The sequence below is a fragment of the Amphiprion ocellaris genome, chromosome 3 (assembly GCF_022539595.1).
Source record: "Amphiprion ocellaris isolate individual 3 ecotype Okinawa chromosome 3, ASM2253959v1, whole genome shotgun sequence".
In the NCBI taxonomy this organism is placed as follows: Eukaryota; Metazoa; Chordata; class Actinopteri; family Pomacentridae; genus Amphiprion; species Amphiprion ocellaris.
This window is the reverse complement of record NC_072768.1, coordinates 37,298,915-37,324,475: the sequence shown is the minus strand read 5'-3', so window position 1 is coordinate 37,324,475 and position 25,561 is coordinate 37,298,915. Positions and strand designations below refer to the sequence as shown.

Here is a 25,561-nt window from a genome sequence, read left to right as displayed (position 1 = left end):
ACGATGAGAAAGAGGGTCCAGTTTTCCCAAATATGTATATATATTTTTCATTCGATTACATGGAAAATCAACTCTACTATTACTCTGAGATCTCAAAACCTCAACAAACACCAAATCTAGCAACTCAGTCTCTATGAAATGTTGTTCCTGTACGACCAAACTGCATCCTCAGTCAGGGTCTCACTTGGCTAGATATCGGAAAATATCACAGATTGGGTTAAATTATGACAATTTCGCTACATATTTCAAGCATCTCCTCCATTTTCCGGGTCACCAGGGTGATGAATTCCGCTCTAATATATGGTTGATGGGCTCGTAAGGAGCAAAAATGTCAAAAATATGTTGATCTGAAACATATTTTTCATGCATCACAAATGAGCGTAATCCGCCGAACCATCAAAGCATAACTGAGAACGCAGTTTAGTTGTATAGGAATCGAATTTTAAGTGTTGAATTGTTTTTATGAAGAGTTTTTGCTAGTATTCTACGTCTATATGACTAATAGAAGAACATTCTTAGCATTGTTCAAGCTCGGTTTAGGTGTTTGTACAAACGCCTGCTCATGTGGCACAAATTTTCCCCCAACATGCTTGAATAATTTGCACTTTCCTCTCATTTTATATGTGATTTTGCCGCTCTTTCCTTCTCCGACTGTCTTTGCGGGTCGTCCATTGAGCTCTGAGGTATCTGGACGGATTCTGCTGCTGCTTTTCTCTGCTCAGCTCCATCTCTGACCAACGCATACGTTAAATTACAATAAAAGATGCGTTGCACACCAGGCGGCGGCATTTTAAAATGAAACCGGGAGCGCCTGAGAACGGCTCGGAGGGCTGCAGAAGTTGGGAGGCGAGAGATTGTTGGGTGACTTTGCCCTGCAGGTGTGACAGGGGAAGTTCAGCTTATCAGATTGATGGAGACTGTCTCGCTATGGGGGAGGCGGGGGAGGGAGGGAGGGAAGGCGGGAGGAGAGAAAAGAGGTGGAGGGGGGGTTTTGGCAGAAAAGTGTCTGTCGACTCCTCCTGATACCTGCCTCCCTGTCTGAGATGATATGGGAGATAATATTGATAATATTAAACGCAATAACTGTGTCTCCAGCTCCCCTCCCTGCTGCAGCCCCTGCAGGATAAAATCAATGTGCCATTCAATGTGATTTATAGCTGAAAATAATGGCACTGTTTAGGTGTTGGGGGAGAGGTGTGTGTGTGTGTGTGCGTGTGTGTGTGTGTGTGTGTGTGTGTGTGTGTGTGTGTTGGCGTGTGTGTCTACAGTATGTCGGTAGAAAAAGGTGGACGTGACGTGAAACTGGATGTTGGTCTTACTTCACGATCCGGTTGACGCTGGGTTCTAATAATAATGATAATACCAATAATGATGGCGGACTGCGGAGGCGTCACATGGTCGCCGGGTGTTTTATGGCCCGTATTGATCGGGCGCTATCGCTGTTTATCGGAGCGGGAATGCAAGGGTAAACACGGCCTTTGTGCAGCCAGCAGAGGTGTTATCGGGGTGGAGGCTGAAGGCGGGATTTGGGGAAGGGGAGAGACGAGGAGGAAGTTAGAAGGACGAGGGTTCGGACAAAGGACAGCAGATATGGAAGGGAGAAAGTGGATGAACGGCTTTTAGATACGCAGCCTTACAGCGATAGAGGAGTTCTTTAATCACGCCTGGGATTCTTTTAGGTTTTCATTGTCGATTAATCTGCCGACTGTTTCTCAATTTTGTCCATAAAATGATTGAAAACAGTGAGAAATGGCACCACTCCCATTTTTTTCTCACAAAAAGTCCAAACCCAATTGTAAAAAAGCATAAAATGCACAAATCTAAGAGGCTAGAGGCTAAAAGACAAATAAAAATATTTCAAGAGTCTTGTTTTTTCTCACCAGCAGTCCAAACCCAAACAGATTCAGTCTCTGACTAAAAACAAACATAAAATCCACAAATCTGAAAAGCTAGAAGCATCAGATATTTAGTACTTTTGTTAAAAATGATGATCAAAAAGCTCAAATAGTATGTGTACTTGTGTACATCTTGTCTCATAAAAACTCCAAACCCAAACAGATTTAGTCATGTATGATATAAATAAGCATAAAATCTGCGAAGCTAGAAGCTAAAAGATGATTGAAAATATCTGCTGGTTCATTTTCCATTGACTGACCGATGGGTGGAGCTCTAATGGCACAAGAAACATCTGACATTTGGTGAAAGATTTCAACTATGAACATGTTGGTTTGGTGAAGTGTTATTTAAACAGTGAAAAATGGCAGCACATCCCCAAGTGACATCTTTTGTTTCGAGAGTCAAAAATCCAAACAGATTCAGTCTCTTGTGACATAAAAAAGCTTCAAATCTGAGAAGTTAGAGATGAAAAAACAAGTAAGAATATTTGAAGAGTCTTGACTTTTCTCCCCAACAGTCCAAAACACAAACAGATTCAGTCTCTAATGACATAAAAAACATAAAATCCACAAATCTGAGAAGCTAAAACCATCCAATATTTTGCACTTTTATACAAACCTGTTAATTTTTTGTAGACTGACTGATCAGAAAGCTCAAACAGCAGCAGAAACGTACGTCTGCGAATGTAAATTTTGCCATTTGGTGGATGATTTCAACCAGTAACCTGTTGGTTTGGAAGTGACTTTTAACCTTTAAAACTCTGCTGTTTTTTAAAAAATGTAAACAGGCACTAGTGAACTAGTGACTACACTATAGACTATTTTTCAATCAATTATTCTGACAATATCTTTTCAATTTTGTAAAAAAAAAAAAGGATTAAAAAAACAGTTAAAAATGGCACCGCTGCCTAAAGTGATGTCTTTTGTCTCACTACCCATCAAAAACCCAAATACACTCAGTTTCCTCAGTTGCTAAGGACAAATCGACTGTTTTTACAGAATAATCCAAGGAATTTTCCCAAAAAATCTAATAGACCACTTCATTTAGTTTGATTTTTGAGCTTTATGATGATGTTTAGCAGTTACAAGAACCAAACTAGAGCTGCACAATGTTAGAAAAAGCAACATCGTGTTTTCAGATATATGAGGGGGTTAAAAGCAGAGTGGTCTAACCCACAAAAAAAATCTGAGTTTTATATCATTTCTGAAATATTTTATGGTCTAGATTTTAGTGGTGAAGTGGTCTAACCCACAGCTCAAATATAGCGTTACAGTGGAATGTTAGACCATTCTCGAAAAAAACAACTTTGAACCCATTCTTCTAAAAAATTACAGAAAGTGGGTTAGACCACTCTACTTCCAAATCCTTCTAATCATAGAAAAACAACTAACTACACAGCTTAAGTCATTAAAGATGCTAACAATGTGGCTAAGTCATAGATGACGCTAACTACACAGCTAAAGTTCCAGGAAGAAGCTAACCACATACCTAAATTAATACAAAAACCGCTAAATACACAGCTATGGCCATAAAAAGACGCTAATTACAGTTAAAGTCATAAAGGAATCTAAGTACACAGCTAAAGTTATAAAAAGACATTAACTACACACTTAAAATCATAGACAGAAGCTAAACTACACAGCTAAAATCATAGAAAGTAGCTATCAATGCAACTTCAGTGAGAGGGTTAGAAGCAGAGTGGTCTAACTCACAACCCAGATATAGCATTAGAGTGGCACTTCCAATGTTAGACCATTCTTGAAAACACAAAACTTTGAACCCATTTTCCTAGAAAACTACAGAAAATGGATTAGACCACTCTGTTTCCAAAACCTTCACATATTCTGGCATTCAGATCTGTTTTTAGCTCATTTGTTGTTTACACTGGAGCCTGAATGTCAACACAGTCAGTGTCTTTTATAGAAAGTTGAAATTAAACTCAGTGAATTGGACTAAATCAGATGCTTCTTCTAGTTTAGTCTATCAATTGGCTGTTTAGTGACTGAATTTGGGATGTTTATCAGTCGGAAACTGGACTTTAATCATAGTTGTACTAAAATCTGTAACATCCAAAAACCAGCATTGGGTTGTGTTTTACTTGTAGATGGTGGAACGTTTTAATTATAAAATCTGTTTTGCAACACTAACAGCACTGGTAAGCAATCATGTAATTAACTGATTAACCTTTAGATACACGTTTTGTCCAAATTAACCTCAGTTGAATAGTTTAAAGAGTAAACTGGCAAACCAGTCGACTGCAGTGAAATCACTGCATGTGAACAAAACAGTTTATTTCTGTTGGGTACTAACCACAAGTTTCTAAATCATACAGTTTCCCACCATCATGGTTCTGATATTACTAGATTGCAGACAATCACCTGTATGCAATGATGAAGAGACATCTCTACTGCCAGCATTTTAGGGTGAGGTAAATGTAAAAACAGAACAGTTCCACAATATAAAAGAGTCATTTTCATCAACATAGAAGCTACGGTATAAAAAAAAACTGTTATTATTCTCACGTAAAATGGTGGAAAAGACTGTTTTGGAAGGAGCTACATGTCTGCATAAACCTTAGAATGACCAAGATAAGAGTTTAAATGTGGAGGTGGTGACGTTAGAGCTCATAACTGGGGGAGTATTTAGAATATTTCACTGCTGTATCAGCTGAAATGTTCAGTTTTCTAGACCTGTGATGTGTTCTTGTGCAGTAAAATTGATTCCAAAAGTGAGAAGTTACTAATCTGGTTCCATGCAGGCAGTTTTTGAGTCACCCTTGTCCTGCTGATGATGTAAGAGCGAGAGATGTTGGGGTCAGATAGTCGCTCTGATGGAACTATTAATCTAATCTCGCTAATCACGAGCGCTAATAGGGAGGGACGAGCAGCGCGATCAGACGGCCGATAGCAGCCGCTCAGCCAAAGTTCAGGGTTCACGGATCTCCTGGACGCATTCAGATTGAAACTCACGCAGGTCCGTCCACGTGCACAGCGGCTTTGATCAGCCTCGGTAATCAGCCTGATCAATGGCAGGAATATCAGCGCTGATTAGAGAACGCTGAAGGCGACGGTTTCGGATAGAGGAGGACGAAAAAAAAGACGTTCAGATGATGGAAATCTGGAGTAGAAAGATCAAGGAACAAGGTGAAGACGTTTGGTTTGTGGATCTGCAGACAGAAAAATAACAACCAGACACATTTATTCACATTTATACTTAAAAATGAATGTTTGTCGTACTTTATGGAGTATGTAAAGACTTGGATTTAACAGAAAAACAACAAGTAGGCACACATTTATTCATATTTACACAATTGATTCCAGGAAATATTCTAATACTTCGAGATACCAGACTTCGGATTATTATGAGCTATAAGCAGAAATCATGAAATTAAGACAAAAAAACAGACTTGAAATGTTTCACTTTACACCTAATGAGTCTAAAATATGTGAAAGGTTGTGATTTTGGAGTACACTATGAAAAACAAATTCACTTTTTCACAATTTTTTGAGATGCACAAGTAAATACTAGTGGTGGGACGCAATAAAAAAAATTTAATCAAATTAATTACAGGCTTTGTAATTAATTAATCGCAATAATTGCAGTTCTGTCAAATAGCAATATTTGACACAATAAGTGAAGTTTTTCAATTCAAATAAAATTGTGGTTTACAGTTGAATCAATGAATAGACATATACGTGTTTATAATTTAAAATTTATTTAAAAAAAGGAAAATGGGACATATAGAAAAAAGTGATTTTGATGACTTAAAGCCTGAATTTAGTTGTTTTTTTCACTGTATGGCACATAAAATCAGCATAAGTAGTTCAAGGAGCTTCAGAAAGTTGAAAATCCACAGATTCATTCTGTTTTCATCTTTTCTGGGTTTGATAAATGGCGTAATTTTGATGGTTCTTTTTATAGGAATATCAATTTTTATTTATGTAATTTTTTAATAAACAAAAAGTTTATAATGAAGTTATTAAAAGAGATATTTTTGTTGTTTAGGTTCTTCCTCCTCCAAGGAGGCAGAGCCTCAACAGAGTAAAAACTTAAACCACAAAAATGTTTCATTTCTATTTATCTGCATTTTTCATCTGTCTGCTACATTCACAGATTACTGCAAATCTAAGTGCAATTATAGCGATTTTATTCAACATTTTAAGACTTTCTGTAAACTCAAGCACTGTCTAGAAAAGTGGTCTATTATGGGATGGCTACACCGTTAGCATGACTCGTAGCTAACGTTAGCTCTGGTGCTAACAGCAACATGTTTTACATTGAGGTGATACCGTCGGCTTGAAGTGCTGCAGTGATCAGAAAACTATTTGTTGTACAATTTGCACACAACCAGGCTTTTATCCAAGCTGCCATCAGGAAGATTTTTAAAAGGAAAACTTTCTGTCCAACAAGCTCAATCTGGTCTTCCTTCACTGTTCACCAGTGCCTGACTTCACTCAGTGCTTCCTGTGCTTCTTCTTCATGGCTACAAATAGACTTTAGGTTCATTACCGCCACCTACTGGGCTGGAGTGTTCATCAGAGTTACCGGTGTTCCAGAAATGAGGAAACTAAGGAGGGTGCAACTAATTGCGTTATTATTTTTAACGCGTTATTTTCGCTGTAATTAATTAATCGAAATTAACGCGGTAAAGTCCCAGCCCTAGTAAATACTGAGGTAAAATCCTGCTATTTGTCCTTATTTACTGCTTTCTGTGTGTTACTGCATTTAATTCCACTTTACTACAAGAAACAACCACCTGCTGAATCTGTAAGTCACTGGTTTCATGACGATAACATATGAAATCTTTAATTGACCAAGTATTTGCCGATATCACAAAATCTACAAAAAACTGAGATTCTAATTTGATTCAGGGGCCTGCAATTGATATAAATGATGATAAATAAACCAACAAACAACAATAAATGCACATTAACACAAACAATTTCATTTATATTCTCAATTCACAAAAAGCCACTAAAGTTTGGGTTCACTATTTATTCCTAAGCTTTGAAAACAACCACAATGAAATCATGAATATAAAATTAAATGAAAAAATAATCTGTTCTTTGTAAAAACAATTAAAATAAGCCTGTTGTTGAAGATAAGGCACCACATTACTCGTGTTTAACTGCAAAGGTTTTTGTTATCAGTTAAAGAGCTTTTCTCTGTTGACCTTTTATTATAAAAAATATTAAAAAACGAAACAGAAAAGTTTTCTATTACAGCCGGACAAATTTTAGGAGGATTTTTGAGTAAATCTTTACTCATATTTAGCATCTAAACAATATATTTTCATAAAACTGTTTCTAAAGAAGCTAATTTCTGACAACTAACAAGGTCATTAGTTAACCCAAACTTGTCTGTGCACTTACAGGAATATTCCGAATTCCAAAATTACAGTTTTAAATCAAAGAACATCCAAACAAATCCACATATTCTTACCGCTAGCTAGCTAATGTTAGCACTACAATAAAAACTTAAAATGATTTTTAGACCAGTTTTAAGTTTCTGAAATTGTCCAGATATGTTAAGATAACGAAAGGGATTTGAAATACGAAACTTTAAGGTGAACAAAAAAGTAAATGAGCCAATTTTATTGAATTATCTGGACTTCAGTCAACTAACGCAGAAATTTGAGTTTAAATTACACACAATACTAAGTTGCTGCAATATTATTATTAATCTAAGTAATATGAATTTAAATCTGTAAATTAGATTTATTTTTAACCCTTCTGTTGTCCTCATTTACAGGCACCAAAAAATATTGTTTCCTTGTCTGAAAAAAATCTAAAAATTCAGCAAAAAAATTCTCCAAATTTTTGAAAAATTGCAAAACCTTCAGAAGAAAATTCCAATAATTCCTTAAAAGTTTTCCTTAAAAATTTTATTTAAAAAAAAAAAAAAAAAAATCCCCCAAATTTAGCAAGAAAATTCTTGTAAATATTTTCAAAAAATGAGTAAAAATTTTCCAAAAAAATCCTAATATCTAAAGTGATTCCATATATATCAGTAAGACAAAACAATCTACCAAAATCCAGAGAAATTCGCTGGATATTGGTTGAATTTTTTTGTGAATGTTCTTAAAGAAACATTTTTAATGTTTCTTTTTTTTCCCACCAAAAAATGTTCAAAGATTTCCCAAAAATGTTTAAAATTTGGACATCAGAAGTTTCACTGTGGAAATATACTTTCTTTCCCCACATTTTCAAACTTTAAAACGGGTAAATTTTGACCCGCAGGAGGACACGAGGGTTAATTAAGCGTAAGGAAACAGGTTCCACACGCAGCAGGTTTCAGTCAGTGACGACAGTATGTTTGTTTTAAATGCGATTTTGTGTTTTATTGTTTGCAGAGCCGAGGACGCAGGATTCTGGAGGAGGAGGAGGAGAAGGAGGAGGTCCAGAGGACGAAGATGGCGAAGGGGAGGAGCAACCTGCGACTCACAGCGGTGGAGAGGAGGAAGAGGAAGGAGAGGAAGATGGGGAGGTGTTACAGTGGAGAGGACCAGGTCAGTAATCGCACTCAAACCATCCAAAAATGCATATTTACACCCAAAATAACAGCAGTTATTTGCACAAAACTAACATTTCTAGTGTGAAAGTTACCTCAGATGCACTTTCTAAGCTTTTTCAGTCAATTTCAAATTCAATTAGTCGAGGGAACGAGCAGGAAATCCACCAAACCTTCTTCATGGAGACGTTTTCCCATGTCTCAGTCTGTGGTTACGCAACATTTATTTGACCTTTCATCACTATTTGTTGCTGAATTGTATAATCTGCGGTGGAAACATCACTGCTGCTGCTGTCTCTGTGTTCACATCCTTTATTTACTGGTAGCTCTGGTGCCTCCCCACCTCTTTTTTTCGTAATAACCCACCATGCGTGCTGATGTTGTAAAGATTAACAGCAATATTTAAATCAGAAAATGTGTTAGTTTAGTCTTTCTCTGGATGTCGGTCCTCAGTGGCTGAACTTCAGACAGGTGCGTGACCACAAGTTGTGTTGAAAACAGTCAGAGTGTTCTGATGTCAGATTTACTCAACGTGAAACCAAATGATTTTATCTACGTGGACTGTTTTCTGTGAAACGGAGTCACGGTTTGGTACAGTTCTACTGCAGCAGAGAAAGGAATGTAGAAATAACATTATATCATCATTTATTTACAAAAAAATCATAATTAAAATTTGTGATACTTACTGTTACATTTAATGCCCTAAAATGCTGAAAAAAGGAGTTTGAGCTGTTAACATTACATCACTTTAAAAGAAAATATAAAATAAAATGTTTGAAGGCCAAAGAGATGCATAAATACAGCCAGAGCCTGAGAATTTCAATATAAAAGCACAAAAATGGCATTAAACACTAAGAAATAATATATAGAATAAAAGCAAGAAGAGAACATTGAAACTGCAGAATTAATGGTAAATTAAGAGCAATAAAATTTTAATAAGTGCGATCTAGCAAGTTGTGCAAGATTCATAACAATAACTGCAGCTTTAAAGGCTAACATTGTTAGCCTAGCATGCTGCGGCTAATAGACGGCTGTGGCAGTAATGATAATAATAACAACTTTATTTCTATAACACCGTTTTAAAAACAGATTTACAATGTGCTTTGAAGACAGTTTCACCCCAGAAAGTCAGTTATTCCAAAGAGACAAACAAAAAGGCCAGAGACGGTAAAATATACAGAATTTCAATATAAAAGCACCAAAATGCTGCCTTTTTTCCTGCACATTAAGATGAAATACATGTTATAAGAGCAAAAACAAAGACCAAAAATGTAAAATTTCTTTTAAATGAACTAAAGAGTTAACATGATGGCAGAAAAAAGATTCCAGAGACGGTAAAAGATACAGAATTTCAAAATAAAAGCACCAAGAAAGCCACTTTTTTGTCTTTTTTTCGCTCTTATCCCATGTATTTTATCTTTAAGTGCAGAAAAAAAATGTCAGACTGTGAATAAAATTTGAAAAAAAGAGTTTGGGTTAACATGATGTCGTTCAAGATTCATAAGAATAACTGCAGCTTTAAAGGCTAACACTGTTAGCCTAGCACGGTACAGCTAACAGACAGCAACTGGTGCGCTGCTAAAACTTCCCAGGTGGAACTAGAAGCTCCAGAGTTTCTGTTCCAGGATGCTTTTATACATGATGAGACCTTCTCAGTGGACCTGATGTTAGCTTTAGCTGTTAAAGGTGTGCTGTAGCTCATCATATGTTCTTAAGTGGGTGATTTCCGGCTGATTTTTACGTTCAGATGTTTCTTTCTGCGTCCGTCTTGTTGTCCTGCAGATGTGAGCCTGACAGGCCGGGAGAGGAAATGTATTCAAGTCCTAACAAAATAAAAAAAATACAAAAAAAACAACCACCACCCTCACACACGCACGCACACACACACACACATCACACACACACACACGGCTAAGAGAAGATAACAAGTAAATCGCCATAATTTTATTATTTATTTCCTCTCTTATCGAGGTTTGTTTGGTTTATTTATTTCTCTCTGTCTGTTGTCTTCAATGAGTTAAACAATGCAAGATTACTGCACTATCTCACATTATTTTCCTTTTCAAGCTGCGCACGTTTTATGTGTGTGTGTGTGTGTGTGTGTGTTTGTGTGTTTTAATTCGTGCGCCGGGGAAAGAGAGGATGTGTTCATTATCGTCCTGTCCCAGCCTTGTCCCTTTAACAGTAATTGGAGCGATATTAATTGCTGCGTGGTGGCTGGTTGATGGTAGCACCATGATGCTGCACTGATACCGTCCCCTTTCTTTCCCCTCCTCTCTCCTCCTCACAAACTAACTGCCGGGTGAGTGATGGGGGAGGAGGATGGGGGAGGAAGGGGTGAGAGAGTAAGGGAGAGAGATAGCCCCTCTATCAGCTCCGGAGCAGGCGCTGTCTTTATCAGGAGCACGATTGGCAAAAAGGAAACTTTGACCGGTCTGAATTTTTCTCTTATCGTCGAGCTCCCCCTTTCCTCCCCCGTCCTCCTCACCCTCCCTCCCTCCATCCATCCACCTTCTCCTCCTCTGGTCTCTCCATCACCGCTAACAGCCACCTCCTCCATAACATCCCTCCCCTCCGTCTCTCTCATTGTTTCGTCTCGGTGTCACTGCAGGGCTGGAGTCGGAGCCGACCGACCGGCCGACGTTGCTCCCGTTTCCCCGTTACCAGCAGAAAGAACGGCGGCGGAAATAAACATGGAGTTTATCTCCTCTGGGAGTGTTGGCATTCCTCTCACTCCTGTTGCCTTTTTGGAGTTTTAGAGCTTTTAATCTGCACGGGGTTTGCTTTGAGGCCTGGATATTTACTTGTGCATCTCAAAAAATTGTGAAAAAGTACATTTGTTTTTCGTAATTTACTCCTAAATCATAAACTTTCATATATTCTAGTCTGAGTAGGCATAAAGTGAGACATTTAAAGCCTTTGTTTCTTGTTTTAATTTGATAATTTTTGCTTATAGCTAATAAAATTGGAAATAGGTACCTCAAATTATTAGAATATGGCCTAAAATCCAGACAAAAAAAACGAATTTGCCAAACAAACATGTCCAACTTCTGAAAAGTATGTTTATTTTAGGGCCGCAGCTATCAGTTATTTTAATAATCAACTATTCTATCGATTATTCTGGTGGTTAATTGATTTTTCGTGTTGGCAAGCGTCAATACAATTCAATTAGAAGCCATCGTAACTCGAAAAGATATTTTTGTTATTAAAGTCCATGTTGCTTGATAACGAGGTTCAGCTCATCTAAAGTGATAAACTTTCATATATTCTATACTCAGTAGGCATAAAATGAAACATTTCAAGCTTTTTTGTTTTAATTTGATGATTTTTGCTTATAGCTCGTTAAAATGTGAAATAGGTATCTTAGATTATTAGAATATATACTAAAATCCATCATAAAAACAGGATTTACAATACAGAAATGTGCAAGTTCTGAAAAGTATGTTAATTTTAAGGCTTCATCTGTTGATCATATTTAACAATTGAGTTTTCTATTGATTATTCTGGCTATTAATTGAGTAATCGGATGTCTCCATCTCCATTTTCCATTCCATGCTGGGCTTTACAGCATCAAACCAGTAACAGCAGTAACCGTCCAGCCGGTCATCATGCATGTATAATATAGTATATAGTGGATGAAACAAAGCCTCAAGGCATTTTAGTAATCAAATTACTCGAGGAATTGTTTCAGCTCTACTTTATTTATATATTCAATACTTTTACTTTACTCTGAATCACTGCACCAGGCATGGAAGTGATTAGCCAGAGGTGTTATTAAAGCCCGTGTTGCTTGATAGCACCCTTCAGCTCGTCCACAATCATAAACATTCATATATTCTAGACTCAGTAGGCATAAAGTAAAACATCTCAAGCCTTTTTTTGTTTTAATTTGATGATTTTTGCTTATTGCTCATAAAAATCCGATATAGGTATCTCAAAGTATTAAAATATTTCCTGAAATCCATTAAAAATGCAGGATTTGCAATACATAAAAGTCCAACTTCTGAAAAGTGTGTTCATTTTAGGGCTTCGCTGTGGATTATTTTAATAATTGTGTATTCTATCGATTATTTTGGCGACTGATCAAGCTCCTTTACCTTTACTCTGAATTACTGCACCTGGAAGTGATTAGACTGGGGTGTTTTTAAAGGCCGTGTTGCTTGATCTCGTCCATGTATTTGTTTTGGGTGTATCTGCATCTTCACAGTGTCCTGTATGAGGTCAGATGAGTTGAACGGCCAATCAAGCACAGTAATACTATAGTCAGCACCATTTGGTTTGTAGTTTCAGCTCTGTGTCCATGTGCAAAGTCCTGGTAGAAAAGAAAATCAGACTCTTCAGAAAGCTTGTAAGTAGATGGAAGCAAGGAGTGTTTTAAAATCTCCTGGTAGATGCTGCGTTGACTTTTGATTTAATGAAATACAGTGGACAAATGCCAACACATGACTGTTGTGCAAAACTTTTTGTAAAATTCTACGTCTCATTTAAAAATTCACCAGAAATAAACCATCTGCAGTAACCGTATCCATTAAAAAAAAACAAAAAAAAAAAACAATAACAATTGAGAAGCTGTGACTGATTCGACCAACAGTCAAAAATTCAGTTTTCAGGTTGAACTGCAGGCAGTGTTTCCACAGAGAGACTGAGAGGAAAATCAAAGCTACTGGATGAATAAATAAATGCAGCATGGCTCAGAAACAGTGAACAGAGGAGCAGGTTGTTGGAGATACATTCAGCATGGAGAAACATCTTTCTACAGATGATGAAAATAAGTTTATAGAGGTTGTAAAAATGTAAATAATTAAATATCTAGATATCCGGAGCCTCCATTTTCCCACCAGTTTGTTTAGCAGCTGTGGTGTTGTTGCTGAATCCAGTTTTTTTCAGTGATATTTCATGGTTTTTGTGTATTCATGGAGGTGCAGGACTTCATGTTGCAGTGAAAAATGAACCCACAGTGAAGAAAAATGTGACAAGAAGAGAAAAACAACCAGAAACTCATAATGCAATGATCAGCTACAGATTTTTCTTGGTTGCAGTTCAGTTTTTTATCACATTTGAGTCTTTAGTTTGCTCCCCTGCAGTCCATTCTCATTTCTGTCGTCTATTTTTCACCTCTCCTGGTTCATTTCTTACTATTTCCTTCACTTCAGTCACACTATGTTCTTCAGATCCCGTCTCCATCACGCCTAAAGGTGAAAAACCCGCCTCATAAACCGCCATGTTGAAGTTCCAGACCACATAATATCTGCACACATCTGTTAGTTCCAAACTTCTCCCAGCCTGGTGTCTAAATTCATTAAATATTAATCTGCTAATTACATTTCAGAGGCTAAAAAAATACGAATTGTCTGAAATACAGTAATTCCTAGATATGAAAATTTTAATTTCCCTTTCTGGGCACAGTTTGTGTTCTAACCTTCCGATAGGAATCTCTTAATTTATTCAAATATTTTATTCAAATCAGGCTTTGTTGCCGTCATTACAGGCTGATATTCACATGAAACGGGGGAAAACAACAACAGAGCGTTTTAATTCATCCTCTGCCTGGCTTTTTCTTCCTGCTTGGAGATAATACAATTCATTACTGGACACGACGTTTTCCTCTCGCACGTTTGACACACTGTGTAATGAGTTGTTTACATGTCAGTCTGAATAAGTTCCTTAGTCATAGATGATAGTCCGGCAGATTCTTTTGGTTTGTTTTTGGCTTTTTTTTGCCTCCCCCCCAACAGTGACTATCAAAGCTTTGTGGCTTCCATTGATATGAAAAAAAACATTAAAATTAAAGCGATGATAACTACGGATGGATTAGAGGCTTCAGCAATTTTCGCTTTCTTTCCATTTTAAAACAACGGTGTGTCGGTTTGACGAGGAGGGGAAGTCTAGGTGGGAGCTGCTTCCTATCGGGGATGGCATGATACGCCAAAGCCGCCTTTTTAATCTGCACTGTGTCCATACTGCATGATATGCAAAATAAATTATGAAGAGAAGAAAAATCTTCTGAATGACCTTGCAGGCTGGAGGGTTCCATATTTTCTCCCTCGCTGCTTAAAATTCTTGATATGCAAATGGGTGTCACAGTAATCCCTTGTCATTCGCCGGCGATCCCTCCACTCTCTCTGCTGCCGAAACCGAGCAGGAATCCATTGTCGGTGGCCAGAAATGTGTTTCTAACGTAGGAAATAACCGAAACGGCCACCAATGTAAGGGTGTAAATCAGTAGAGCAACGTTTAGATTTGCAGGAGCGTGACTGGAGTTCAGATCTGCACACCGACGGATTGGGATTTTAACCCTCATGTCGTCCTGTGGGTCAAATTGACCCGTTTTAAAAATTGAAAATGTGGGGGGAAAAAAATATTTTCACAGTAAAACTTCTGATGTCCACATTTTCAACATTTTTGGGAAGTTTTTGAACATTTTTGGTGGAAAAAAAGAAATGTTAAAAATGTTTCTTAAGAACATTCACAAAAAAATCAACCAAAATCCACTGAATTTCACTGGATTTTGGTTGTTTTTTTGTGAATGTTCTTAAAGAAAATGTTAGAAGTTTTACTAATATATATAAAATCACTTTCAATATTTTTAGGATTTTTTTGGAAGATTTTTACTTATTTTTAAAAAATATTTGCAAGAATTTTCTTGCCAAATTTGGGGAATTTTTTTGCTGAATGTTTGGATTTTTTTCAGACAAGGAAACAATGATATGATAAAAAGTTTAATAAATCATCAGTTAATGAGCTGATAGAGAATTAAGCATCAACTGTTTTGATAGTTAATAAAACATTCAGTCTATTTACAAGGAAAAACACCCAAAAAATGTCAGTAATGCTTAATTTTTTGCAAGACTTTCAATGCAAAACAGTCGGCTTCAATTGTAGAAATAAATAAAATACAAAAACAATCAATGTAAATAATATTAAAGTGCAAGAAGGTTAAAATAATATCTTATACCAGTTGTGAAAAATGCGTAGGTTAACCAGCCATGGGGTTTGAAGGCATGGTGTTTAGAAAAATTACCAAAATTACATCATTTGTCAGAGCCAGAAACTGCAGAAATGGAAAAAAATTTTTTTTTTCAACTTTCTACAGTTCTTTAAATGGTTTAGTCCATTTTCATGAAAAAAACACCCAAAAATGTCAATAATACTTTATTTTATGGCACTTTTAATGCCAAATATGCAGCTTCAACATTAAAAATGAATAAAATACAAAAGTAAAAGCAAAAAGCAATGAATCTAGATAAAATAAAATGAAAGAAGGTTAAAGTAACATTATATAGGAGGTAATACTACAAAAACACTAGGTTATCTTGAAAAACTGCAAAAATCACAAACATTTATCGGAGCTAGAAACTGTAAAAACTGAAAAAAAAAGTCTTATTTTCAGCGTTCCTTGAAATGTTTAGTCTTTCTTCAAGGAAAAACACCCAAATTTGGTAATAGTGCTTTATTTTATGGCACTTTCAGTGTGAAACATGCAGCTTCAATGTTAAAAATAAATAAAATACAAAAGTAAAAACATTAAATGTAAGTGACATAAAAATGAAAGAAGGTAAAAACAATATTATATAGTAGGTAATGCAAGAAAAACAGGCACATTATTTTATAAAGAAATTGCCAAAATTACACCATTTATCAGAACCAGAATCTGTAAAAACTGAAAAATTCCTCTTATTGTCAGTTTTCCCACAGTCCTTGAATGCATCATGTGTGACATTTGGTTCCATGTGAAAAATTTTGCCAAAATTTTGCTAAAAATTGCGATTTCTTTGCGTCATATCACTTTATCGTACATTTGCCATTTAAAAATCACCAAAAAATAATTCGTTTTTTCACAACCAGGAAGCCATTTGTAACTTGAGAGTGTTTTCGGCTGAACTGCAGGAAGTGTTTCCATAGAACAGAGAGCAGACGAGGACGGAAACTAATAAATAAGCTGAATAATGCACAGCCTCCAGTTTTTTCCTCTGTTGGTAACACGTTGGAAAAATCTAACATTTGTGAACCCTTGTAACCATAGCGACGTGGTGTATTTTAACCCAAAACGTCCTCCTGGTGCCTAAAATAGAAGAAAATATTCATAAATAATGATCAGTAAACAGGAGGTGGAAGTAAAGGTGAGTGTTTGTTGTTCTGTATGTTCTATACTGAATGTTCTCCACATATTTACACTGAGTCAGTGTTTAGAGTCTGGACGTCTGGACTCGACCGTCATCTTTAACTAATCAACGCTGTAAATCAGAGAGTAAATATCAGCCTCATTACAGCGAGTCAGTGGCGTTATTAAACCTGCTACACAACAAATCCTGCTTCTGGTTCAGTCCCAGCAGCACCAGGAGGAGTCTTCATGCTCGGAAACCTTTAAAAAATGGGTTTTAATAACAGGAACGGGTTAATTTAGCAGATATTTCAGCTCCAAAGTTTCATTTAAGTTGCTGTGTTTAACAAAAATAGTTTCTGTGCCCGGTGTAGTTCAAAATGCTTCACAGACGAGTGTAGAAATTAACTAAAATTAGCAAAAAAAAAAGGACTAAGATAAGATGCAGACACATTTATGGATGTTAGAATTTCAGTTTCTAAAAAAAACATATTTATCATTAATTTGACGGGTTCTTCCATCTCAAATCATCAGGTTTCTTCTGCTAGACTGTCTCAGATTTACTTCAAACTTCAAAAAAAAATTAATCATAAAGTATGAATATTTATAATCATATCTGTGAATTTAGCTTCATATATTAAATACTTTATGTGATGAAATTCTTTTTAAAATTTATGCGCCGACTTACTTTCAGCTGTTTTTTCTCGTTGAAATTTGAGTCTGTTTGAACAACAATATCACAGAAAATATTAAAGATAAAAACCTGAAGTTTTCACTGTTATTTCTCATCATGTCAATAATTCAGGATCTGTAATATCATAAGGTAAAAACTGCATTATATGGTAGGTCATACTACAAACACGCTAGGTTGTCTTGGAAAAATAAATTCAGAAAATACATCATTTAGCTTGGACAGAAACTGTAAAAACTGAAAAAAATCCTTATTTTTTCAGCTTTCCACGGTTCTTAAAATATTTAGTCCATTTTCAAGGAATGCAAAATATGCAGCTTCAACATTAAAAATAAATAAAATGCAAAAGTAGACACAATAAATGTAAATAACATTTAAATGAAGAAGATTGAGATGACATTTTACAGCAGGTGATACTACAAAAACGTTAAGTTGTCTTGAAAAGCTGCAAAAATTACATAATTTTTCGGAGCCAGAATCTGTAAAATAAAATAAAAAAATAATCATTTTTTTCAACTTTCCACAGTTCTTGAAAGGTTTAGTCCATTTTCAAGGAAAAACACTCATAAATTGACAATAATACTTTATTTTATGGCTCTTTTATTGCAAAACATGCATATTGAAAATGAAAAATAAGTAAAATGCAAAAATTGAAAGTAATAAATGTCAATGACAAATAAAATACCATCATATAGAAGGTGATGGTAGAAAAACACTAGGTTATCTTGGAAAAATTACAAAAATCACATCATTTATCAGAACCACAATTTATAAAATGAGAACAAAAGTCCTCATGTTGTCATCGATATTTAGTCCATTTTCAAGAAAAAATACACCCAAAAATTTGAAATAATTCTTTGATTTTATGAGACTTTAAATGCAGAATATGTTGCTTCAACATGAAAAGTAAAAACAATAAATGTAAATGACATTAAAATGAAAGAAAGTTAAAATAATATTATGTAGTAGGTGATACTAGAAAAGCGTTGGGTTAAAGTTGTTTTTTTTTTTTTTTTTAAAGTTATCTCGGAAAATAATTGATAAATGAAGCCAAAATTTCACAAATACCTGTATAAATGTCCAGATTTATTGCTATAAAAATGTCAGAGGTGGTTTAGTATAAATTCCTCTGCAGATTTGATGATTTTCCGGTTAAATCCTCTGCAGTAAACGTTCAGATCCTCCTCCAGTGGAGTGTTTTCCTGCTGGCCCAGCTCCTCCTTATCCTCCCTGCAGAGTTATTTAAATGACCTCCAATAAAGCATTATAATGGCAGGCGTAATAATGGTTATTATTATTTACCAGCAGTGTGTGTGTGTGTGTGTGTGTGTGTGTGTGTGTGTGTGTGTGTGGAGGGTTATCATACTGTAGTTAATTATAACGGAGCGTGGAGGCGCCCTATATGCATATTATCGCCTCTGAGAGTCTCATTTATTTGAGCCGTTGTCACATTTGCATAGCGACAAACGGCGACTTTAAGGTGCAGCATCATCACTTCAGCGTTTTGTGTTTTTTGATCAGATGTTTGTGGAGAAGCTTCCAGTTTTTCCAGCTATTCAAACACATCCAGGAACAAACAACAATGGGCCTCCTTTCATATTTCTGGGGTTTTAATCACGACCTGGCGAGCATTTTTCACAACTAAAACAGAATGGAGAACGGAGCGCCGTTTGTTGCTTCCCTGCCCTTAACCCTGATGTCATCCTGCAGGTCAAAATTATATGGAAAAAAACAAATATTTTCACAGTGAAACTTCTGATGTCCACATTTTCAGCATTTCTGGGAAATCTTTGAACAAAAAAGAAATGTTAAAAATGTTTCGTAAGAACATTCACACAAAAAATCAAGCAAAATCCAGTGAATTTCGCTGGATTTTGCTAGATTTTTATGTGAATGTTCTTAAAGAAAATATTAGAAGTTTTACTGATATATATGTAATCACTTTAGGTATTTTTAGGATTTTTTTGGAGATTTTTACTCGAGTTTTCTTGCCAAATTTGGGGGATTTTTGTTTTTTTTTTAAAATAAAACTTTTAAGGGAAACTTTTAAGGAATTACTGAATTTTCTTCGTGAAGGTTTTGCAAATTTAAAGTTTGAAAATGTGGGAAAAAATATCACTTTAGGTATTTTTGGGATTTTTTTTGGATAATTTTTACTCATCTTTTGAAAATATTTACAAGAATTTTTAAAAAACATTTAAGGGAAACTTTTCAGGAATTACTGGAATTTTTTTCCTGAAGGTTTTGCAAATTTTCAGAAATTTGGGGAATTTTTTTGCTGAATGTTTGAATTTTTTTTCAGACAAGGAAACAATATTTTTGGTGCATGTAAATGAGGACAACAGGAGGGTTAATATGCTGCAATCCGGTACGTCTGCGCTGCTGTCTGTTATCTGGTTAACCAGCAGCGTAGACGGTTAACTCCCAGCGTCGGGGCTAAGATGTCATCTACAGGGTCAACAGGGGTGAGCCGAGGATGGAGGGATGAAAGAAGAGAAGAAGAGCGGAAATAAAAGCCCAGGTGAGAGGAAGGTAGGAGTGGAATATTGAGTCGTGAGAGCAGAGATAACTAATGAAGGGTGACAGAGGGGTTAGGGTTTAGGGATCAATGAGAGATTTTAAGAGGTGCGATCCAGATAGTGAAATTAGAGGTGAGGGGCTGGAAGTGGGCGAGATAGAAGGATGAGGGAGATATCGCACCAGAGAGAGAGAGATGACAGTCGGCTCTGAGGGCTAACGAAGCTAACAGAGTGGTAGCAGTCAGTCTGCTGCTGATTGAAACGTTTACAACAGCTGTGTCAAATTAATTTTAGTTCAGGTCCACATTCAGCCCAATTTGATCTCAAGTGAGCAGTAAAATCACAATATAATAACCTATAAATAACTCCAAATTTTTCCTTTGTTTTAGTGCAACAATGTTCACATTTAAGGAGTTATCTTTTTACAAAGAATCATGAACAACTTAAAATTTCTGAAGAAATTCAATTTCAGCAGCATTATGCCTCAGTTTATCATTTACACATTACTACTTAGAGACCTCAGTATTTCTACAAAGTCACAAAACATTTAGTCACAGGTATCTGGAACTGAATGATGTGGTATTTTACTTTATGATAAAAATGACAAAAGTTAGACAAAGAAAAGACAAAAATCAAGACAAAATATTAGAAAAACAGGAAACAAAATGACAAAAAATGACTCAAACGACACGAAACAACAAAAAAAGACAAAAAAGTTACAAAGCAACAAGAAATGGACAAATGACAAAAACGAGACAATAAATGACAAAAGCGAGAAACAGATCAACAAAAAAATAGACAAACACAAACAAGACAAAAACACAAAACCACAAAAAACAATACACAAAACAACGAATAAACAAAAACACAAAATGACAAAAATAAGACAAAAAACACAAACGAGACAAAAAGGAAACACAAAATAACACAAACAGGAGACAAACGATAAATGAGACAAAAAAGACAAAAAACAACCAAAACAAGACAGCATATTACAAAAATGAGACACAAAACGACAAAAATGAGAAACAAAATGACAGTAACTCAGGGAAACGACATGAAACAAAGCAAAAAATGAGACAAAAAATGAGACAAAAAAGTTACAAAAGTTCTTTTGTAACTTTTTACAAAAGTTTGTTGTCGCTTAAATTTAAGCAACAACAAAGTTACATAAATGACACAAACGAGACAAAAAAACAACAAAAGCGAGAAACAAAATGACAAAAACAAACCTGCAACACAGACGAGACAAAAAACACAAAAACAATGCTCAAAACAACGAACAAAGGAAAAAAAATAGAATATCCTTTATTAGTCCCACAAGGGAACATTTGTAAAAATAAGACAAAAAAAACACGAGTGAATAAAAGGGGGAAAAAAAGATAAAAACGAGAAACAAAATGACAAAAACAAGATAGACAAGTGACAAAAGTCAGACAAAATAAACAAAAATAAGAAAATATTAGAAAAATGAGACACAAAATGACAAAACGAGACACAGAACAACAACTACTATGGCTACTTTAACCTTAAACACATGACGTTCCCCTTAGAAACCATTAACTTCCACAGAAGTCTTCGTCATGGTGCCCCTTGTTGACTAAACTAAAAAGACTGATGAGGTGAAAACAGGCTTTAATGGTGAATCAGGAAGTGTTTAAAGGGTTTAGACGTTAAGTTTGGTGATGAAACTGAGGGACACTGACCCTGCAGACGTCAATAACAACACATTTAATAATATATTAAATAATATATTTAATATCGGACTCCCGTATCGACTCGGTTAGACTCCAGGTTGTTGTTCTGCTGACCCACATCCGTCCATCTCCTCCGGTACTGTACTCGGCTCGGTAACCTTCCTCCATATCTGCAGCCGGCAGCCCCGGGAGGCGGGCGTCCCTGCAGCATCCTGTCAGCTCCGGCTGTCAATCAAAGGCCTCGGACGTCATGATTGGCTGTCATGTGTCCAGAGGGCTCGTCTGTCTCCAAGTTCCAGTCTGAGAAGAAGTCGGGGTTTTTTTAGGGGGTTTTTTGATCAGGAAAAGTTTTCTATGTGGGTCACCTCGAATGAACATCAGATTTATGGATCCGTATCTATATTTTCATACAAACAATGATTGATTATTCCAGTAAATTACACTTTCTGTCATCACAGAGGTCCAGAGAAGAGGTAATTATATTAAGCCATCATGTCTTTGAACTCTGATAATTAATGCTGCAACAATCAATCAACTATTATCAATTATTCAATTTTAACAATTTTTAAGGAAAAAAGAATGAATACTTTCTGTTTTCTTTCACACTCTATAACAAAAAACTGAATATTTTTGGGATGTGGGAAAATCTTTAGTCAAATTGTTGCCATTTTCTGACATTTTATCGACCAAACAACTGATTGAATAATTAAGAAAACAGCGTTAGTCGCAATCTTAGTGCAGTCTGGAATCTGCATTAATTAATCAATTAGTTGATAATTAATTGGGAATAATGAATAATTATAAACACTGAGGCGTCCAGTTATCATTATTCTGGGCACTTTTCGTGCACGAAACCATCTGAGATCTTCTTACCAAACAGCAGCGAACAGTTGAGTCAAATAATGAAAAAACAAACCCGCGGTTGTTTCAAAGTTGCAGCTCAGATTCTCATCCCAGTGTTAAAACCAAAAGAAATCAAAAACAGTAAGTGTTTCAGTTGCCAAACTTAAAAACGGCATTCGAAATCTTGACCAAAGGTGTTGAAAATTCCAGTCATTAATCCATTTAAAACTGACATTTAACCTTAATAGTTTGTCTAAGTCTGTAAATTAGATTTGTATCTTGCAAGTCTGCATTTAGTTAAGTGGTGTGGTTAATTATTCCTGCCAAGGAAGGCGGCTGAGTTGTGTGACGATCGGCGTAATCTTGTCCATCTGTCTGTCTGTCCGTCCGTCTGTCTGTCCCTCTGTCCGTCTGTCTGTCTGTCTGTCTGTCTGTCTGTCTGTCTGTCTGTCTGTCTGTCTGTCCCTCTGTCCGTCTGTCTGTCTGTCTGTCCCTCTGTCCGTCTGTCTGTCCCTCTGTCTGTCTGTCCTTCTGTCTGACTGTCCGTCTGTCTGTTAGCAACGTTACTCAAAAACAGATTTGGATGAAATGTTCAGGGAAGGTCAGAAATGACACAAGGACCAAGTGATTAGATTCTGGCAGTAATGCAGCTTATAGTCTGGATCCACGGATTAGTTAAAGATTTCTGTATCATTGCCAGATAGTGGCACAGCGTCACTGTAACCATGACAACAAGTGAACACAACATCAGCTGCCTGCTGATGATCACATGATTGTGATCCTACTACAAATCTGCAATCTCGTTATACATTGTTTAATGACAATAAAGAATATTCTATTCTATTCTATTCTATTCTATTCTATTCTATTCTATTCTATTCTATTCTATTCTATTCTATTCTATTCAAATCCACCACTGTGGACTTATCAGGACTTATCCGTCGGAAATGATCCAAGGAACAACTGATTAAATTGTGGGGGTGTTTCTGAGTCCCATCAATTCCTGCCACCAGCTACATATTTAGGTCACATGATTAGATATCTGTACATAACGTACACATGCATAACACACACCCGTGCTCAGCGCAAGTAAATTTTTTATTAGCGATTTCATCCGTCGGAAATGATACGACTGAGCAGCCTTGGAGGAGGACTGCTCTCTGAGTGCTTTACTTGTATTATGAATAGATTCATCAGTTTGCTGCTTTACGATCACCCTTTCTGTCAGCAACTCTTCAAACTGGACAGGTGTAAACTTGTATTAAGGGTTAGTTGAATGTGCAGCTCTTGACTGGGCTCCTCTCGGCCTCCATCTCCTCCACATCCAGCCACCGTCGGCCTCTGCAGCCGGCCTGAAGTGTGTCCTGATGATTGATCGGCAGCAGGTCTAATCTAAAGGAACATTTCTCTGCGCTGTCCGGCTGCTATCAGCTCAGCAGCTGCATGGTGGCAGGACAGGACATTACTGGAATATCAGATTCCTGCATCCTGCACACCTTCCTCTCAGCACACTCCTGCACACTCCACATACAGTGATAGAGCTCTGAAAATGTAGAAAATGCAGCTTCTAGTGTCAAATCTGCAGCTCTTAACTGCAGTAAAGTGGAAACGTTGCAGCAGTGTGCGTTCACCTGTTGCTATGAATATTTTAATGGCTGTAATATTACAGAGGTAATAAATATTCAGATAATAATCTAATAAATTCACACCTTTTCATGGATTTTTTTGCATATATATATATATATATATATATATATATATATATATATTAAAAAAAATAACATTTTCTACACCTAAATTTACATATTTTTTTTAATATCATTAAAATAATGTTGCGTTTTTTTTTTTGCTATTTCAAATATAGTTTTTTATGGCAGAATAAGAACATTGCGTGTTCACTTTAACCCTCCAAACAGGCAGTTGTTGGGCATTTTTTTACTTCCTGTGGGCTCATTTTTGAAATTGTCAGATATATTTATGTTAGAAAAATGAGATGCATAGGATGAAACGATTTGGTTAAGTTTCCGACAAAAGATGAACCTTTGGAGGGCTGTGAGGAAGCAGAAAATCCAACGATTCACTCAAAAAATGGTGTCATTTTAGCACATTTTTTCAGGTAACAGGCCTTTTTAGTTTCAGTGGCTCAAACTGCTCATTTCGCCTTTAACTGGAGCCACTGAATTCTTAACAAACTCTAAATCTTCCGTGTCCATGTGAAGCTGTAGCATCGTGTAAAAGAGGAACTACAGAACGTCTTTAAACCAACATGTTCCCCAGTTTTCTGCTCATTTTCCCTCCATCCTCGCTGTATCTTTCTTATCACCCTCTGTGTCCTCTACAGTATCGCTCAGCCACCAGTTTCCTTCCTTTATTAGACAACAATCACTTGTTTTCTCAAGTCTAAGAGTTCAGTGTTTCTGCTGCAGCAACAGAAAAAAAGATCTGGCACATTGTAACCACGTAATTTTGATTATAATGATCATAAATTAGCCTTTTGGCAGCTCAGACCCACTGGAAGCGATTTTTAAAATGAACGCAGACGGAGAAAAGTCATTGTTGTTTAACCTAGGAACTCTTGTTTTGTAGCAGGTGTGTATAGAAAAAAGTTTTAAGGGTATAAATCGGATTAATTTTACTGCTTTTAGGAGATGCAGTGGTTTGAAAATGACTTAAAACAGCAATGCACCTTGTTTTTTTCTTTACTTTATTCATCAGGAGGGAATATAAACCAATATATTATGTTATTGTTTAAATTTTTGTAAATCCCAGCAACTTTTGCACCATTTACTGTAAATAGCAGTGAATTTTTTGCACCTTTATTGTAAATACTAGCAATTTTTGCAGTATTTTTTGGTAAATAAGAGCATTTTTGCCCCTTTCTTCTTAAATACCTGCAATTTTTGCACAGTTATTGTAAATACCAGCAATTTTAGCACCACATTTCGTACATACCAGCAATTTTTGCACCTTTATTGTAAATACCAGAATTTTTTGTACCTTTTATTGTAAATTTCAACAGTTTTTGCACCATTTTTTGCAAATACCAGCAATTTTTGCCCCTCTATTCTTAAATACTATTAGTCTTTGTACCTTTATTCTTAAATACCAGCAATTTTTGCACCTTTATTATAAATACCAGCAGTTTTAGCACCATATTTCTTCAAGCAGCACCTTTTGCACTTTAATTATACATTTTTTTGTGCACTGGTTTCCTTATTTTTCTTAAATTTAACTTGTGTGCGCTACTGGATTGAGGGTGAATGAAGAATCTTTCTCTCTATCAAAGGATATGTAGGTCACAAGT

The 25,561-nt window shown here is 36.0% G+C and overlaps 1 protein-coding gene across 1 annotated transcript in view; it reads left to right on the top strand.

The window, feature by feature from the left end:
• zfpm1 (zinc finger protein, FOG family member 1) overlaps nucleotides 1-25,561 on the top strand; it is a 157,186-nt gene that overhangs the window by 77,698 nt on the left and 53,927 nt on the right. Inside the window, exon 3 of the mRNA XM_055009111.1 lies at nucleotides 8,249-8,404. Coding sequence (XP_054865086.1) covers nucleotides 8,249-8,404 — 156 coding nt within the window. The remainder of the gene's footprint in view (nucleotides 1-8,248; nucleotides 8,405-25,561) is intronic.